At 43.5% G+C, this 18,732-nt stretch overlaps 1 protein-coding gene across 1 annotated transcript; it reads right to left on the bottom strand.

Annotated features, from left to right (window-relative positions):
* Nucleotides 1-1,442: 1,442 nt before the first annotated feature.
* Nucleotides 1,443-18,212, bottom strand: LOC132581176 (lens fiber major intrinsic protein-like). Its single transcript, XM_060252307.1, has 5 exons — nucleotides 17,757-18,212; nucleotides 13,148-13,312; nucleotides 10,337-10,417; nucleotides 6,865-6,973; nucleotides 1,443-2,305 (listed from the first exon to the last, which is right to left on the bottom strand). The coding sequence occupies exons 1-5, from the start codon at nucleotides 18,114-18,116 to the stop codon at nucleotides 2,199-2,201; spliced, it is 822 nt and encodes a 273-aa protein (XP_060108290.1). The 5' UTR covers nucleotides 18,117-18,212; the 3' UTR covers nucleotides 1,443-2,198.
* Between the last annotated feature and the right edge of the window lie 520 nt (nucleotides 18,213-18,732).

Below are 18,732 nucleotides of genomic sequence, written 5' to 3'. Positions count from 1 at the left end.
CTTTATTCATTGTCTTGACCAAACTGGAAAATGAACCAAAAAACAAGCTGTACCAGTAAGTCATCTGCTACATGGACATAAGAGACATTTGTTTTTGTGTCAGGCGTCTAGAGAAACATGTACACACCATACACAAAAATTGGTTTTCTTGCCATGACCCCCCCTATAAATCGTAGTTTTGTAAAATCTCTAGTGGGAATGGATAATAATCCATATCAAAGAACTATAATCACCTTCATGGTTATATGTATGAAACACATGACCAGCTGAAGTGGCTTCATAATGGATCAACCCATTGTTCTATCAAGGTCTAAAGTGGCTGCTGCTCTTTGGGGTTTCAAATTAAGGTCTATTGCATTACCTACTACCAGATCTTTTTGACTGGCGATGCAAAGGAGACTTTCTGCATTCAAGGCAGATGTTCTGCCACTGAACCATTGTGGCAGAACATTTTCCTTGGCATTTTTCTCCCAGATCTTACATTTCGGCAGGGAGGAGCACAGTAGTGTAGTTTTTAAATGCCGTGAACTGCTGAATGAGCGGACCACAGTGAATAAATTTGCACCCTCACCCTTGTGAGCGGAAGCTGTAGCTAGAACGCCCTATGGAGTAACTGTTAGGTATCAACTGTTACATATTAACTGTTTTTCACCCTGAGCAGCTGATCTCCAACATGCTTCTTGGCAGCAAGTCTGAAATAATGGGAAATTTCCAGGACACCAGTGACATAGCAATAAATACGAGCGTACCTCTCATCCTCTTTGTAAAGGCTATCCTATATTTGACCAAAGCAATCATGTTCTCCAGCTTTGGAGGGTTTTTGTGTGCAATATACCAATAAGCAAAGAGTTGGCTAGATAAAAATTATGGATTGGATTATTCAGCCTATTTTTACTGGCACAAGGGTACTTTTTTCAGCAGAGGAGAGGGATGATTTTTGCTGATCCTTCTTTCCACTGTAGACTTTCCACACCCATCATGCTTAGTGCTGTAGGGAGAGCAATCTGGGGAGTTACAATGGGAAAGTTCTATTCTGTTTTTGGACTGTAAGATTATAATCATGGTAGGATGCCTTGATGTGAAAAGAGTTCCCAAGTCCATTGCCTCTGGCCTACTCAGAATTCTACTAAAATCTATTCAATAGGGTTTACTCCTAGGAAAGAGTATTATACTGTTAAGCTGTAAGTAGAATTAAAGAACCTTGTTTTTGAATCCTTATTCTCCAAATCTCTGACAGCTGTATGGTCAGATGGCATTTATTCTTTGTTTGGGAACATGTGATAGAGATTTATGGGACTTAGGCCAGAATACAAAAGACCAAAGCTTCTTTTTCTGCAGCATCCCATGAGACAATGGGATCTCAGCACATCCCATGAGACAATGGGAGATAAAAACCTTATCCATATCATTTGATTTCCCTGATGCAGCGCTATTACCAAAAATAAAATACAGCATTTAATTAAATTAATTCCAGCAGAAGAGTGAAAGGGAAAGAGAAAGTTAAACCATCTATTAAGAAAGGTGACTCATCCCACTGTCATCCAGCAGGAAAAAATAAAAGCAAGATACAACAAAGGATAAATGATTGGTGTCTCATGCACAGCAAAGCACCTGGATGGATCCGATTTGAGTTCAATGGAAATCCAGCAAAGCTAATAGTCTGAGGCTGATTTGGTGTCATTCCATTGACTTAGTGAAGTGACTCTGGATTCATACCAACTGTTAAGTATATTGTTTCTGAGGAGTGCCTCTTAATGTGGATTGTTACACTGCAGGTTCCAGTGGTGCCAGATTCATGCAAGATTCAGTTCCATTTGCTCCACTCGCAGCTCTCTTTTACTGCTGTGGACTCCAGATTCAAACTAGTGGTAACTCCATTGACCCTAAAGGAGTGAAGCTATTGCAGTTATGTCATTCTGTTGATGCTGGTACATAACTTTTCTGAATTGGTGACGGATGTGTTCACACCAGGTTTTTTTTTGTTTTTTTTTTTTTTGTTTACTATAGCAGTTTTAGTAGAGAGACTCCAAAAATCAATTCACACCAATATATCTGAAATAAGGATCCACCCCAGATATGTCAACACTGCAGAAAACATAAGCGTGCTTTGAACATCACTTCAGGTGGAAACATCTGCATCCCCAACTGCTCACAAATACTTGATTCCAGCTCCCCCTCTCTTTTGAATTCATCAGCTCTCACTTCGATAGTTCTTTCCCATCTGTGCGGGTCTCATACAGTACAGTTCCTTTTGGAACTGTCTGCTTAGTAGACAGACCGATCTGTACTTGCACATCCTTTTCCCCTAGGAGGTAAATAAAGAGCATAAGAATTGCCATGTGGGGAAAACTGAAAGGTCCATCTAGTATCATGACGAAGAGCCAAATGGGTCAGCCCAAGAGTCTATCTAGCCCAGCCTCCTGTTCAAGTTTTCGACCAGATGCTTGTGGGTAGCTCACAGCAGCTTTCTGTCATTGTTTGCTCTGCTACAATTGACATTTAATGACACACAGCCTTTGAACTAGGTGACTCCATTTAGCTACCACAACTATTAACTATCTTTCATAAACATGTTCCACCCTCAGTTTGTGTCATTTCTAAAAATCCCCAAACATTTTAATCTTTTCTCATAAAGAAGACACTCCAACCCCTTGATCAATTTGATTGCCTTTTTTCCTGCACTTTTTCCTACTATAGGCACCCTAAGGAGGAGGTGATCAACCCATAAAGAGTAAGAAGCTAAAACTGTCGTCCTAAGCAGAGTTCTACCCTTCTAAATCCACTGACACCTTCAAAGGGTTAGAAGGGTGTGACTCTGTTTAAATTGAGCACCATGATCCCAAGGTGTCTTTCCTGATTAGTCACAACATGCTGTTCAAATACTATTTGTGTTCTGGGATATTATGACCCAGTTGGGATTTTTACTCCAGTGTTTATAAGTTTCTTCTTATACTGAATCTCATTTTCCATTTTCTTGCTCATTCATCTAATTTGAAGAGGTCTTTTCAGTGCTATTCAGTGCTTGAGTGTTCAGAATCCTGGCTAATCTTCAGACTTGGCTATATCACTACTCACCTCTTTTATACATTTTTAAAAAATTGTTATCCCCTTCTCTCTGTTCTTCCACTAGTTATGAGTCCACTAAGGGACCTGGCTTCTCATTCTATTACTGTTAACTTTACTGAGAAGCCTGTGGACTTCCATTTCCAAAAACAATGCTGATTCTTCCTCAGTAAGCAAGGCTTGTTCTTTTATACATTTAATAATGTTCACCTTAACAGTTATTTTAGTCAATATACCAGGGACAGGCCTGTATTTGCCAGGCTTCTGTCTAGATTCCATTTCAAAAACTGGTGTTACACTGGCCTCTTCCCAGTACTTCAATAGGGAGAGTGATTCTAATGACACAGTAGAAGATCAATATTTTTACATTTGAAGGACAGGACTTAGTAGCCAAATATTTCTTTGTGGTCATCAGCAGAACTTTTAGCTCCTGAGTTCTCCAGCTCACACACCAAAGAGTGGGATGGGGGTCTCTCAGTTTGCAAGCTTCTTGTGCTGTTTTGCCTACTCAAAGCTTAGCAGGACAGAAAACAGTCTTCCATCTCGCCTCAAGTCATCTGTACATGCCAGAAAACTTGGGAGAGGGAAAAGAAGCTCCATGGAGTTTGTCTCCTTTGAAACTCCTGCAATCATCCATCCAATCTTAGAACAAGACTTTATACTGCTTAATCCTGGGCCTCTGAAAACCCCCTACCTGCCTTCCACAATCCTTAGTCATTTAATGCTCCAATTCTGATGTCTCTAAAGAAGCTCCCATTGTTTGTTTTCATGTTTTTTAACAGCATTCTCTTCACAATTCCATTTTTTGTCAACTTCACATTTGTTTTGCCAGCATTTGTGCTCTTTTTGATTGTCTTAATTTGGATGAGGCTTTCACTTTTTAAAAAGAAAGTCTTCATAATAGCTAACTTGACTCTTCAGATAGAAAGAGTACCACAAGTAAGGCAAGATGGAAACAGCTATCCCCAAACAGTCCATTTTTTAGTAGATGGGAGAAAGAAGGTGACAGTTGAGAAGTTGTCAAAAGTACTGAGGGGGGAATCTGGGAAGGGGCCAGGCAAAGAATAGAGAATGCTGATCTATACAGGTTTGCACAACCCATTCAGGCAAAGTCATCACATGCTTTGCATCTTAAAAGACAACCAATAACAATGGACTTGCAATAGGGTCAAAATTTCTCAAGACATTTGTCTCCTGAAGATGTGTCCTCTGCCAGTTTAACAGCACCACTTACCGCCCCAAGGTTTGCACTTCAGGATTAACCTCCTTCCTCAACAGAGAGAGAGAGAGAGAGAGATTTGGCCTCTCAACCCTGCCTTAAAAGGATTATGGAGATACTGTATGTAAGGTGTCTTGAATGTTCTATCAGTGCTATGTATTGTTTTTTTGCTATCTAGTCCTGGGTTACACTGATCCTTCTAGGATCATTGGTGTGGAGACTTGTTCCACGCCAAGCCCCACCTAGCCTGTGCAACACAGGCTGTATATATTTCAGTTGTATGTATCTAGTGTTGAGACTGCACCAAGAAGAAGAAAAATTAATTCAGGAATAGATTCAAAAGCTTTACTCTTACTGATCAGACTCCATGTCTCTCCACAAGGTTCTCCAGTTCCTGAACGGTGAGCACTATTGGCCTAGGTGAAAAAGGCAGTCCCTGAAGGGCTGACTAAATGAGGACCCCCCTCTTATTTGTGGGGTGGGGCGAAGGCAATAGCATTGATTTTCAATTGTCCAGTGAACCAAACCTCAGGATGCCAGTCATGCTTCCCTTTCTCACATGCTCATATATGTGTGCACACACATAACTAAACAAGCATGCAAAAGCACTCGTTTTTCCACATGGAAGCATACACACAATCCCCCTCCCCTTTTTCTATCACTCTGAGTTAAATGGAATACGTATATAAGGCCTTCAAGGTAGCTGCCTACTGGAATTGGGAAAGAATAGGATGCACCTCCTTTTCACTTCTGCTGCTCCCCCAGAACCCTGGTGCTAGGCCTCTGTGCATAGCAAGGACAGCCACAGAGATGAAGGAGGGGTAGGGCTGCAAGCCCCAGGTTAGGTAATACCCAGGGTTGCCAGGTCTGTGTTGGAAAATACCTGAAGACTTTTGGGGTGGATCTGGGAGATCATGAGGTTTGGAGAGGGAAGGGGCCATAGAGCCCACCCTTCAAATTAGCCATTTTCTCCAGGGGAGCTGGTTTTTGCCAGCTGGAGATCAACTGTAAAACCGTGAGATCTCCAGGCCCCACCTGGAGGCTGGCAACCCTGGGAATACCTGGATATTTGGGGGTTGGATCCAGGGTAGGGCAGGGTTTGGAGAGGGGAAGGACTATAATACCTTAGAGTCCACCTTCCAAAGTGGCCATTTTCTCCAGGTGAACTGATCTCTGTCACCTGGAGATCAGTTGTACTCCCAGGAGATCCCCAGCCATCACCTGGAGGTTGACAACCCAGGGAGTGGCCAGATTGTTATTTGGTCCAGAGAGAGAGAGATGAAAGAGGGCAATGATAATGTATGATGGAGTGATGTGGTCTTTCAACCCTGTGCCAGACAGCAAAGGTAGCAGAAGAACACAACTCACAAGTAGACTGCAGAGCACTAAAGGTGCATCTAAGCAACATATGTGTCATCAGCCAATCTGGGGGGCTGCAGCTGAATCCACAACAGAAAACAGTGTGCCAAGGGAAGGTGGAAGCCATTTCCTGCACTGCAGTGCTCCAAGCCACAGAGTGACCAAGCAGTTTTGAAAGGTGAATCCCTAAAAGTATGTGTGATTGTGAGATGGGTCAGGTGGAAACCTGACCTGGCTTGCATCACATGTATTGTTTAGATGCACCCTGAGATGCAAGAGGTGACTTTACTGGGGATAGGAATAGACACTATTTGAAGCCTTCTTTTATTAGCCCTTTTCATGTACTATGAAGCCAAGGGCTCTTCATTGCACATACTGGGCTAGGGCGCCATGCATAATAATCTCATTATGTACAATCACCTTTTTGTTTGAAAAGGGCAATGTATGCATGTTGCAGATTTGTAATGGTACCTGAAAACTGGATTTTGGGGGGTAGATATTAGCATGTTCTGAAGCTGCAAAATACACATGTTGCCCTCTTCAGACAAAATGGTGAATATGCATACTTAGCTGGTTGCATGAAGTGCCATATCCTGCTACCTGCAATCCCAGCACCAGAAACATAATGCCGGAAAAGGCATCTACTCTCTCTCCCCCCCCCTCCTCTCTCACACTCACACTCACACATACACACACAGACCCAGTACCTAATTGGCAAAGACTACACATGGGTAACTACACACAGACAGGCAACTCAGGCATTTTGCAGGAATTCAAAGGGGAAGATCAGGAGGAACTGGCTCTCCTATACCTTTTCCCACAAAACTGTTTCCAAAATTTCTCACCGCAAAATAAATTATTTAAAAATCAGGCAATGACATCCCCTCTACTCCCCATCCCACCCGCTCTCCCCATTTTCTTGTTCCGGGGTTGTTGTGTATTTTTTTGCTTTTGCTTTTGTTTTTGGTGTTTGTTTTTTTAGAGAGACTGGATAACAAACTGTCCCTTCGGATCTGTGTCTCCTAAGACATCACTTCCTACTGGCCAGGAGCAATAACAGTCTGTATACTGGGCCAGTTGTTTCTGCCCCCTCTCTCCCCAGAGGAGGGGTATGTACGCTATGGTTTGATCACCCTGGGTCACTGTTTATAGTGCTTGCGTCTTCAGCTCAACAGGTTCCCCAGGAGGCTCTGGGGCGGCACTCGTTTCAGCTGGCCGGTCACCTTTGAGGATAGACAGGCGCTCTGAGATGCCACGCATCCGGGGAAAGAGGATGAAGTCGTACAAGAAGCCACCCATCACACCACCGATTATGGGTCCGACCCAATACACCTAGAAAAGAGAGGAAGAAGCACATGGGAAAGGGGAGCAATAAGTTGAAAGAAGTAACTTAAATAAATGTAAAAGCTTCATAGAATAGCACTGCACAAAAGAAAATGTCTGCTAAGAGCTTCAGGTGGTAGTTTTGTTTTGTTTTTTTTATGATTTATATCCCACCCTTCCCAACAAGTGGCTCAGGGCGGCTCACAACATAAGAATTTGACATAAATAGAATTTAGGCATAAAAACAGTTAAAATAATTAATACATTTAAAATTTAAAACTGAATAGGTCACAAAATAGTTAAACTGAATAGGTGGTAGTTAAACTGAATAGACAGAATAAGTCTTATTGCACATGTCTAATGGACTTCAGCCACCCCACTCCACCTGACACTGGACCATTTTTGGAAAATCAAGATGTTTCCTGGGGTATATTTGGGTCTCCCAAACAGGAATAATATTAGGGGGGGCAACATTTTAAAAATTCTCATTATATTTTTTAAAAAGTTTCTTGCATGCAACAATGAAGCTAGCACATCAAGGTGAAATATGATCACAGTCCTCTCCCTGATGTCCTAGTTTATTACAATGCAGGGAACTTTGTGTGTGGGGACTATCAAAATATATAATCCCTGCTACAAACTTGTGGTAGAGTCCAAAATGCTACCAGTTCTAGGGTTGCCAGCCTCCAGGTGGGTCCTGGAGATCTGCTTTTACAACTGATCTTCAGCTGGCAGTCGGCTCCCCTGGAGAAAATGGCTGCTTTGAAGGGTGGGCTCTATGGCATTGTATCATACTGAGGCCCCTCCCCAAACCATCCTGGCTCCACCCCCAAATTCTTCAAATATTTTCCAACTTGGAGCTGGCAATGCAAAGTCCAGCTCAATCCAACACTTCATTCTACAAAATGACTTTGTGGCCATATCTACATGAGCATTAAAATAAGGTGGTAGAAATGTATTAATCCAGTTCACGGGGGAGGGGCATTTTCAGGGGGAGTGGAAAAAAAAATCCATGCAACTAAAAAATTAATGTATCACTAGAAAGTTTTAGCTTTTTCTGTCCCCTGCAGTTCTAGCGGATTTTTAAAAACTTGCCTGGAAGTGCTTTTTTTTTTTTTTTTAAACACCGGTCAATGTTATGGCTTAACATCTCCAATCTGAATTGTCAGAACCCATCTGTCACTTAAGAATTCATCTGCCTTGTTCCCACCTTATTCTGTATCAAATGAAAATCATGTCTCAGGCTAGAGACAGAATTTGTTTCCAGAGGGCTGAAGGTAGTTTAAAAGAGAGAGAGCTGCTCAGAGTGTTCAAACTCATCCATTTTGGCGTGCACTAAACTAATATTGCAGTTTGCATCTTGCTTCCAAAATCTTCCATACTTATAAAAACATTTTGTGAACCAATGCAGCAAAAGAAACGTGTCTGCACAAAGAGGTCTTTGGCAGGGCTTTTTTTTTCCTGGAAAAAGAGGTGCCGGAACTCTCAAGAGGGAAATTAAGGAGAAACACACAGGTGCCCCTCATGAACTTTTAAACATTTTGTAGAGTTTTCTTTCCACTAACAGATTCCGGAACTCCATTCTACCACATTCCCCCAGGAAAAAAGCCCTGGTCTTTGGGATTCTCAATTTTATTGAACATGGGGACACTTTGAAAAGTTTGAAAATGCTGAGTGGGGGGCCGCCACAAAATGGTTGCCAGGTGCTCCCTGAGTCCCCATAGACACAAAAGGGATGCCCCTGGGCTCTTCTGAAGTACCTCCTACTCCATTGAGTTGGACAAAGGGCAGGAATTACTCAGTGGTTTGAGGAAGAAGAAAGTGGTCACAAGGAGGAAACGTACTTATGGGTGCCATGGTACACGGGCATTATGTTTATTTTTTTTTGTATTTATTTAAACATTTTGATCAGACACAGGGACCCCATAGTGTTAGACATAAAAACATTTCAAATATCAAAAACAGCATTTAAAATACAAATATGTACAAATTTTTAAAAACAAATAAAACACATAACCACTTAAAAGCATAAAAACTAGACGGGGGTCTAATAAGAGGTAGTGAGGGAATGCCAAACAAAACGAAAAGCTTTCATCCTCAGTGGAAATCAACAATAGATGGAGTCAGACAAACCTCCCTGAGGGAGGAAGTTCCAAAGATGGTAGTCAATGAAGTCCCTGTCCTAAGACATTTCACTTGCTACTTTTCCCCCTTTTCAGTTGGTCTCTGCTTGTTCCAAAACATTCATGTGCTGCTCTTTGCACATGCAAACTCCACACAGAGGAATTTTGTCCCAGAAAGTGTTCTGTTATTTCAGAGGCTAGATTGGCACAGGTGGCACGGTATGAAGAAGCAGAATAAAGGATATCATCCAGGACTAGGTATGGGCTGCACTAGGAATTCTGGAATATCCTGAGATATATGTCAGAAAAAATAGCTGGTGCACATACATGGTAAGAACAAGGTTTGAGCTTTTCATTTAATTTTTTTAAATGTTGCAACACTTCTGTTTAACATTTTTCATTTGTCCTTCTGCTTTCCTGTTAGGCTGGATCCACAGTACATTGGCAATTATATAATAATCATTCACCTCCTGGGTTTTCCTGTCAGGACAAGAAAATTCAGGAAGTGAATTATTACAGTAGCACACTATCCAACAATCTGTGGTTCCATGTTTACATCACTAGAATGTGCTCTCATAGAAATCTGCTAAATGCCACCTGTCACCCCCATTTTATCTGGGGCAACAGAACACCTTACAGTGCTTAATTACCACCACTGGTCCAGGCACTGTTTTGTTCTAGACCAGGGGTGGCCAAACTTGCTTAATGCAAGCGTCGCATAGAATAAACATCAGCTGTTTGAGAGATGCAAAACATGAACATCAGCTGTTTGAGAGACGAAAGACAGGAAGGAAAACAGATAGGGAGGGAGAGAGAGGTGGAAAGCAAGCAACTTTATCTTTAAATGCATTATCCAAGCTGCTTGCTGGCTTGGCTTAGAGAAGTGATTTAAATAGATAAATGCCTTCTCCAAGCTGGCTGATGGAGTGGTGAGGGCTTTGAGAGCCACACAATATGTGTGAAAGAGCCACAGTTTGGCCACCCCAGTTCTAGACCAAATAACCTAAGTTTCCCATCCCAACTTTGTACTAAAGATCAGTTGTCCTGAGGAATGGGACCACAGTAGTAGACTTTGGTATCTAGTTTTCTTGTTCGAAAAGAGACTTCGATGGCATGTAAGAAATAGGGCCTTGGTGGAAACTGAGTCAGAATAAATCATGTCTGAGTCATCTTTACAACTATTACACATCTTATCATTTCAGCTTATTACCTTACCCACCCACCCCCAAAAAAGCACCCACTTGCTTACCCAGTGGTTGGTGAAATTGCGGGTGATAACAGCAGGGGCGAAAGATCGGGCAGGATTCATGCCAGCTCCTGTGTAATATATCTGCAAGAGAGTAGGGTCAGAATGGAGAGAAGGTTTCTCCCTGTATTCCAGGCACCCCCATGTCCCTGGGCCCCAAGTCGGTCCAATGTTCCCTTGAGATGAATGAGCAGCAGATGGGCAAGATATTTCGTGACAATTTTGGAGATGAAAGGCTGCGGTGGCATCTCACAGAGTGGCAGAGTATGGGAAAGATACACTTCACAGGATAGAGATGGTTCTTTGCAACCCCAAGGGAAAACATCAGGCCCATAGCCAGGATTTTAAGAGTTGAGGGGCATGTAAAAAAGTCTGGGGACACGTAGCAGCTCCCCTCCCCTGGCTGCCACTGCTGTGACTCAGGGCACCCAACTTAGGATGCCTGACTTTCCCTTCCGCCACTACCACCACTTGAAAGGCTGCAGGGATGAAAGCTGAGACGCTGGGGGCCACCCCCTTCCTCCCCCGTGATTTAAATTCCATGGGCGGGGTACTCAGGAGCAGTCACTGTCCCTCTCTCACCATGTAAAGGGCCTGGCAATCAGCGGGTCCTTTAAATGGCATGAGAGGGGCAGCGGCTGTTCCTATGTACTCTTCCTGTGCGATTTAAATTACAAGAGGGAGGGGCAGACCCCAGCCTCTCAGCTTTCACCCCCATGGCAGTGGGGGAGAGAGGGAGGGAAGGCCAGGGGCATTTGAGTTGGGGCACCCAAAAGGAAGCCAGTGGGCAGGGGCCACACAGGCGCCCTATAACTACAGGGCTGGAAAACATGCTAGCTTTTGGATGTACTAACACCTCCAGACTGGAGTGAACATATTCTGGTGGGCTTCAGCTGAGGGACCTGGCACCTATATTGGCTGCTCTATGAGTTGATGTGGGCGGGGGACTGAAAAGGGAACTATTCCTTTGTGTGGGTAGTACTACTTGTTGGTAACGTTGTTGATAGTTGCAAGGAGAGATGATAGAGGAGAGTTATGCTGGAGGATGCTTGTGTGTGTGACCCTTGGGGGTGCACTACATAATCAGCACCCAGCCTCCATTCAAGGCTAGACCAGATGTTTGTAACCTTCTTTTCAGATTATTTTACTTTATTTAGCTGTACCTAGATCTGTCTTGTGGTTACCAATGAGTTTGTGCCTTGTAGTAATAAAGCTGTTTAACTAAAGAGCCTCATACACTTCCTTACCCGCTGCCTTGGCTACTTGGCAGTGCTATGATAAGATTTCCGTTTGTTGTTAGTGCTTGGGGTGGCACTAAGTGAGACTGGGGTGGCATGCTCTCAGAGACAAGAGACAACAAAAGGCACTGTTCAGCCTCCAGCTTCCTCAGAGGGCTGCACGCCAGAGAGAGAGGGGACATCTGGGGGAGAAAGCACCCTTTTTTTACAGAATAGCAGAGCCGTTCTACTACACCCCTAACTAAAGGCTGCGTAGGATTTATATTTAGAAACATAGTATTCATGTCCTGTTACAGGTTGACATACCACCTGCATATCATGGAAGGCGGTAGAAACTTTGTCAGCTCACTCCAAGGCTGCATTCAGACTGGCAGTTTGGCATGGTTTGGGCATGCCCCTAATTACTCTGTTGCATTTTGTGCTGCAGATTTTCCATCAGACTCCCACCCTGATTGGGCTGCATCACATGCTTCTTCTGTGGTTGAACAGATTAGTGCTGCGCATCAACCACGGAACGCGCAGTCTGGTCTCTTTTAAAAAAAATAAACAACAGCTTTGCCTCTTTTTTGAGCACATTTCTTGAGTATGCAGGTGCACTGATGTGCATATGTTCACCATTAAAAAAAACACAACATAACCAGAACTAAAGGTTTACACTTCCAAACCAGTTTGAGCATGTACTGAGGGAGTTCTGACATCTGGAAGTGCGGAATGAATGTGCAGGGATCTGTTAACACCGGAATTCAACTACTGTCTATTTACTCCAACTCGCCGTATGATGAGGTGTGCAATTGGGGAATGGCTGCCAGATGTTGCCATGCGACTGAGCCAGCACCGGTCTGTGGGAGCCAGCACAAGGCTGGCGCCCCAGGCAAGGTGCCACCCCCACCCCGCAGCCCACACCTCCTCTCTACAGTGAGCCTGGTGGTGCAGTGTGCCTCCTGCATCTCAAAGCGTGCACACCCACCACACACCCACCACTGGGCCACTGTTGCTCTGCCTCCTAGCTTCTGGGAGATGGAGAAATGGCAACCCAGTGGCAGCGTGCTCTGAGGCATAGGAGTTGCACCACCAGGCTCACATGTTTCCATCGCCACGGAGGCTAGGGTAGGAGGGAGGGCTGAAACCAATGCCCTCCCCCCAGGCTGTGCCCCAGGAAGCCATCTAAGGCTGCCTAATGGATATGCCAGCCCTGGACCGAGTCCATTTAATCCATTAGGGGAAAGTGACTATATTGGGCCAAATTTCCTGTCTGATCACAGTCCATGAGTGTCACACCATTGTCCCATTATTTTTATTCCCAGATGTTGTCACTTTGATGGTGCAAGCTGAATAGCATTTGCAGCACATGTTGTGCTATATAGCTTCTAAATACCTGCTTGGGGATCTCAACAGCAAGGCATATTACAGACAAGACACAAAGCAGATGAGTGATTTGTCATGTCACAAATAGGTGGAAAGTGTGGTGCAGAGTGCTGATCTGAGAGGTAAGCTGGCTATCAGTTTAGCAATGCCTCACTATGCAAATAAATTACAGCTGGCCCTGATTGCATTCAGACTTCCAACATGTCATTACCCCAAAGAGGTGTCCAAGAGTGAGGGAGAATCCCACAGCCATTGCCACAGATCCCATGCGCCCATTGCGTCTCTCATCATAGGTGGCAAAGACGCAGAGAACAAACTGCAGGGTCAGGAAGATCTCCACAACGGTAGCTTGGCCGACATTTACACTGGGGTGTATCTGCAGCCAGGGAGACACACAGAAAGAGAGAGGTATAAGAGAACAATAGAAGCCAACACTAGATTTTGTCCCTTACTGATATGACCAATCAAACCATAATTGCATAATTACTGAAGTTGTGCCCAGAGGCCCATCTTGTTTATTTTCCCAGGCTGAATTTTATTTTAATTGTACCCATTCCATGTCCAGCAAATGTTTATGGTGCTGTTAACAAATTGAAGATTTACAGGAAAGGCATTTTCATAGGTCACTATGAAAATGTCACTATTTGCCAGACCCAGTTTCAGTCAAGTCAGAGGCTGGCTAGGATGAGGCAAAGATGAAGCAAAGTAAAAGGGAAACAGCTAGAAAGACAAGAAGGAAGCCAGAAACTGTAGCCAGCATCAAAAGAGATGCTCAGACCTCTGATCTTGGAAGCCTATGTTGAGACAAGGAGTATCACTTTAATGGCCCACTCCTCTTGCTGTTAACAGGCTTGGTAGTTCCTTCCTTTGACCAGAATTTGGTGGCAGTTGAATCCCCAGCTGAAGCCTGCTATACTTGATGCTGACAGCAGTCTATATCCTACTGTTCACTAAGCAGTTTCAAGCTTTCCTCCCACCTAAGGAGGCTTCCTCAAAAGACTTGAGTGGATTTTGCTCCAACAGAAGAGTCATTTAAGTCTCCTCCAATCTACGGTAGAATACATGCCACTGTCTCTCTGCTTCAGAGCCCCACCTGTTAAAAATCATGCAATAGTGTATATCACTAGTTAATTGGGGGGGTGGGCATTGGTATTGATGTGCCCTTCTATTTTTAAGGGCTTCCCTTGGCTTTATGCATTTTAAAAGAATAATCAGGCTAGTAGGAACCAAAAGGCCATCTAATTCAACCATCCACCCAAAGAAAGATCACAAGCTGAGACATTACAGAAGAAAGTATCTGGAATAATAATCTCCAGATGACCAAAGTGTGTACTCTCTAGCCTGTCTAGCTGAACCTTGGCAATGCTATACTTCCTTACACTTCCCACTATATTCTGTGGATTATTTTCAAGTAATTAGTTGCATCTACACAATGACTCACTGTTCTTCTCTCGTTGTTGTGAATGCAGAGGTATTTACAATAGCACCAGAGTAATGGAGGTATTTCCCATAGTATATAAATTCATACCTGCCGTTCTGCTCATTTTTTTAAAAAAAGGGTGGTAGCTATATAGCTATAATATAATGATGCAATAGTGATGCATCTGCTGGTTTAAAAAATAGCCAATAAAAACCTGCTGCTGGTGGAGTGATGGCAGGTACTACGGAAAATGAGGCTTGCTGTGTCACTAGATGTGGGAGAGGATGAATGTCGTATCTTCCTGCCAAAAAAACCAACAAGTAAGGTATGAATTTCCTGGAATGACTTTTGACACAATCTTTCTGGAAAGATCATACTAAAACATGTTTGAAAAAACAGGTAGCAAAGCTGGGGAAAACCTGGAAGGTGGATAACTGAAAACAGATGTCGCACAGAAATCCCCCAAAGAACTGCTACCGTTTGGGGGGAGGAGAAGAAATATGAAACAAAATGCTCTTTGTCATTTTTTCCTTTCAACGCTGCACCTCTTACCTTTCCCTGGAAACAACCCCAGTTTACATCCACCCACATGGTCTTCTACTTCCTGCCTTTCCTTTTCACAAAGACTAGACTTCACATTCTGATAGGTCACTGCTGTTCACCCATCCACACCTCAGACACAACTTTGGGCCCACCTCACCCTCATGATTTTCTTCCTTGCTTTAAAGTGCACACAAATGAAATGTTATTTGATGGAGGAGACATTTTGGAAGAACACTCACTGTGCTTTTTGTCAGATAAACTACGATCTCTTTAGTGAAAACTGTTACTGTATGTTTGCAGTAGAAGCTGACTGTGCACAATGCTGACAGGATGGTACCTAGGATGTCCTCAGGAAACATCTCCCTCCATCCCCAGACCAGGGATGCCACATTTCACATCACATATGTTCAAAACTCAAACTTACCATGTTTGAAGGTTTCAGTCATTTATGAACCAATCACTCTGTCTGGTTGGTTCATGTCAAACTTCTGCAGACTCCTGTCAAACAGGGTTGCATCAGTTTTTCCAAAACTGAACACCATAATGCTGCCAATTCCAACAGATTGGTGGCCATTGACTAAAATCTGCTTAGATGAACACTGGGTTTTTTAAAACATAACATTTGTTTATAACAACTATCTGTGGCTGAATCCACACAGCAAGCCACCACTTTCCCTGCATTTTTCACATGCCATGCTACTCAAAGGCTTTTTGAAGGTTTTTTGAAATCAGTAATTGCTGTTGTGCTATTAACATTCTAATGATCTATTGCCTCTGAAGTTCCAGATTTCGTTTTTTTTAAAAAGCGGGGGGGAAAAGGTCCCTTGTTTGCAACTTGTGGATAGGGACATAAGCTGAACTGGTGGAAGTTTGAGCATCCCTACTCCAAACCAGTTCTTCAGATTTTATTACTATGGAGTGTGCTTTTTGCTGGGGGCGGGGCTGAAAAGCAATTGGTGTAACACTTTAAAAACATTTTTTAAAAGTGGACAGGAGTGGAGATAAAATTAGCAACTGAATCATTACTGGAACTGTGGGAAATTACTCTGTCTTTTATGTAGCAGGAGGATGCTGGATTCAGCCTACAAGGGGAGGAGGGGTGAATGCAGTGACTGCAGTTCTAATCTTACATTTCATTGCACCCCTACTCTGTCCATGGCCCTTTTAAAATTCTGTACCCAGGGCTTCCTTTGTAGAAAAAGCCCAGCAGGAACTCATTTGCATATTAGGCCACACCCCCTGGTGCCAAGCCAGCCTGCTAAAAAAAAAGGCCCTACTTGTACCCCTTAACTGTTAGCTATCTTTGTTGCTATTCTCTGCACTCAGTGGATTTTCATCCCAATTTGAAACCTGCAGCCTGACCATGCATATAAAGTTTGATTCAAAAGACTTAGGTGCCAGTTCTTTATATCTATGGATCAGTTACCCTTGACTTCAGTGCAACATACCTAAATTGATCACTTCCTAAACTGAAGATATGAAGCACTATAATGCACAAAATAGCCACATTACATAAAGTTGCCCATAGAATGGGCCATAAAGATGCACATAGTCTGTGGAGGAAGTTTAAACCCAGATAACACCAATGCCTCTGGAAGAGAACTGCACAGGAATTCTGATAGGCTTCTAAGCAATGTTAATTCCCATCAGTGAGCACTGACAGAACATTTTATTTTTTCCAACAGGCAGTGTGTTTCCCTCTATAACATACACAAAGATTCAAACATATTTTTTTCTCCTGAGCAAATATTAAAATGTACTCACACGGGTAAATCTGGAGTTTTTGTAAATTAATATCTAATATCAATACAAAGCTTCTGTTGAAGATTCCCCTTCTATCATCTGTGTGACATTAGCAACATTCTCATTCACAGCAGGAAGGAGCTTCAACATCACATTATAGCCTAATGGGCGAAAATGCTCCTAACAGACCAAAGCTTACACCTGAGGTCTGATCCCAGCGCTTGGACAGAAGACATCTTTCTTCCAAACATCAAGAAGATTGATTTATGTAATCAGAGTAGATTTACACTGTTCAATATCAGTGAATCTCATTAACAGTTACCACAGTCCCTTCATGAAAGATTCTTGTAGCACCTCAAAAAAATAACCATTTTTTAGTCTAGCATATGCTTTCATGGACTCAGAGCCCACTTTGTCAGCATGCATCTCTGACTGTGGGTTCTAGTCCACTGAGTCTTATGCTAGAATGATAATTTGATATTCTTAAGTCAGTATAGTATTCCTACTTATTTTTACTGCAACAGGCTAACATGGCTCTACATCTGCAATTCACACAAAATACTATAAAAGAAATTGTTGATTCATGAGAGTGCAGGATATAGATGTGTTAAACAAACAAGCAACTTGGCCGCAAGCTCTTTCTCTCTCTCATCACCCTGTTGTACTCTCAAAGCGTCATCATTATAAAATTACAAAATTTTCTGCTCCATCATGCTGTCTCTCTCCCCATTTCCAGTTTGCATACACAGACGTATGTACATATAACATTTCCTGTTATCTGGCTCCCACCCAGCTATGAAACCAGTCACAGTGATAAACCAGTACAAGGGATATGCTAATACCAAAAAACCTATTAACATTTTTAGGTTCTGCTTCCAGACCCTAAGCTAAAAAAATGTCCCTTCTAGATCTTGGGATTAAAGACCCATCTAGGCATAGAAAGCTAAATATCACCCTCCCTCTTTTGGCACCCATGAGACCCTCTCTCATAATCCATATTTTAAAAGCATCACACAGGCCCTCCTGAACATAGCAATATCACTTCCTCAGTGTTCAGATACAGAGAATGTCCCCTTTCTCAAACACACTCCCATACAGCTCTGCGTCCAGTTACCGTGTTGAGTGCCAGGTTACCCCGCAGCGCTGGTGGTGTGACTCCATAAAGCACAGCTGCCCCAGCCATTCCTCCCAGCACCTGGGCCACCATGTAGAAGACAGCACGGAAGAGGGAGAGCTGAGAACCGAACAAGAAGGCCATGGTGACTGCTGGATTGATGTGGGCACCGCTCACGTGGCCTAGAGACTGCACCATGGTGGCGGCCGCCAAACCAAAGGCCAGTGCCACATGTAGAACATTAAGGGGGCCGACGACCCAGCGAAGTGAAGCCCCCAGGCCAAAGAACACATAGAACATGGTACCAAAGAACTCAGCAAACATAGCCCTCCAAAAGGAGGACGAGCGAGCCTCCCACATGATGGGACTGGAGAACAGCGGAGGAGGAGTGCTGTGACAGCAGGACAGGTCTTCACACTCACTGCTGCTCCCCCCACCTAAGCCCACTGCTTTCTACTGCAGGCTATGAGCTTTATAAGGCCTCCTAGCCCAGCCCAGGAGGTGGGAACTGCAACCAGCTGGGGAATGTTAACTGCTTCACTGCCTGGCTGGGGCAGTTGTGATGACCCTTATAAAGGCTCAGGAAACAAGGTTTCCTGATTTCTTCCTTCAGAACTTTGATCCATCATAGACTGATCCTCTTCTGAGCTTTGGTTTTGCCCCTTTCCCCTTGAGTGTCCCATCTTTCCAGCTAAGAAGTTTTTCTGTGAGGCTCCTCGCTGGCAACTGCTGGGGCTGGATGAATCACGTATGCCTTGGAACGAGTGATCTCTATAGTGTAGGTATTGTGAGAGTGGGGGGTCTAGTATGGAGAGTATGTTGCCACTCTCTTTACTGGGATAGTTTCAAAGAGGGGCTTTTACAAATCACCGTGTACCCCCTGGCATCAGATGGATGCTTTTTAAGCTCTTCTGTCTGCAGTTCTGCTTTTCTTCCCAGTGTGACAAATCTAGCGGACTTGTTGCTGTCTGCATAA

Source organism: Heteronotia binoei, chromosome 13 (assembly GCF_032191835.1).
Source record: "Heteronotia binoei isolate CCM8104 ecotype False Entrance Well chromosome 13, APGP_CSIRO_Hbin_v1, whole genome shotgun sequence".
NCBI lineage: Eukaryota > Metazoa > Chordata > Lepidosauria > Squamata > Gekkonidae > Heteronotia > Heteronotia binoei.
This window is presented reverse-complemented; position numbering and strand designations above follow the sequence as displayed.

Excerpts from the sequence above, each read along its gene's own strand:
- LOC132581176 (XM_060252307.1), bottom strand. The coding sequence starts at position 18,116 with ATGTGGGAGGCTCGCTCGTCCTCCTTTTGGAGGGCTATGTTTGCTGAG. Across the intron at positions 10,418-13,147 it reads CTCTTGGACACCTCTTTGGG|ATATATTACACAGGAGCTGG; the intron begins GTAATGACATGT and ends ACTCTCTTGCAG. Across the intron at positions 6,974-10,336 it reads GCAATTTCACCAACCACTGG|GTGTATTGGGTCGGACCCAT; the intron begins GTAAGCAAGTGG and ends TCTCTTTTCTAG.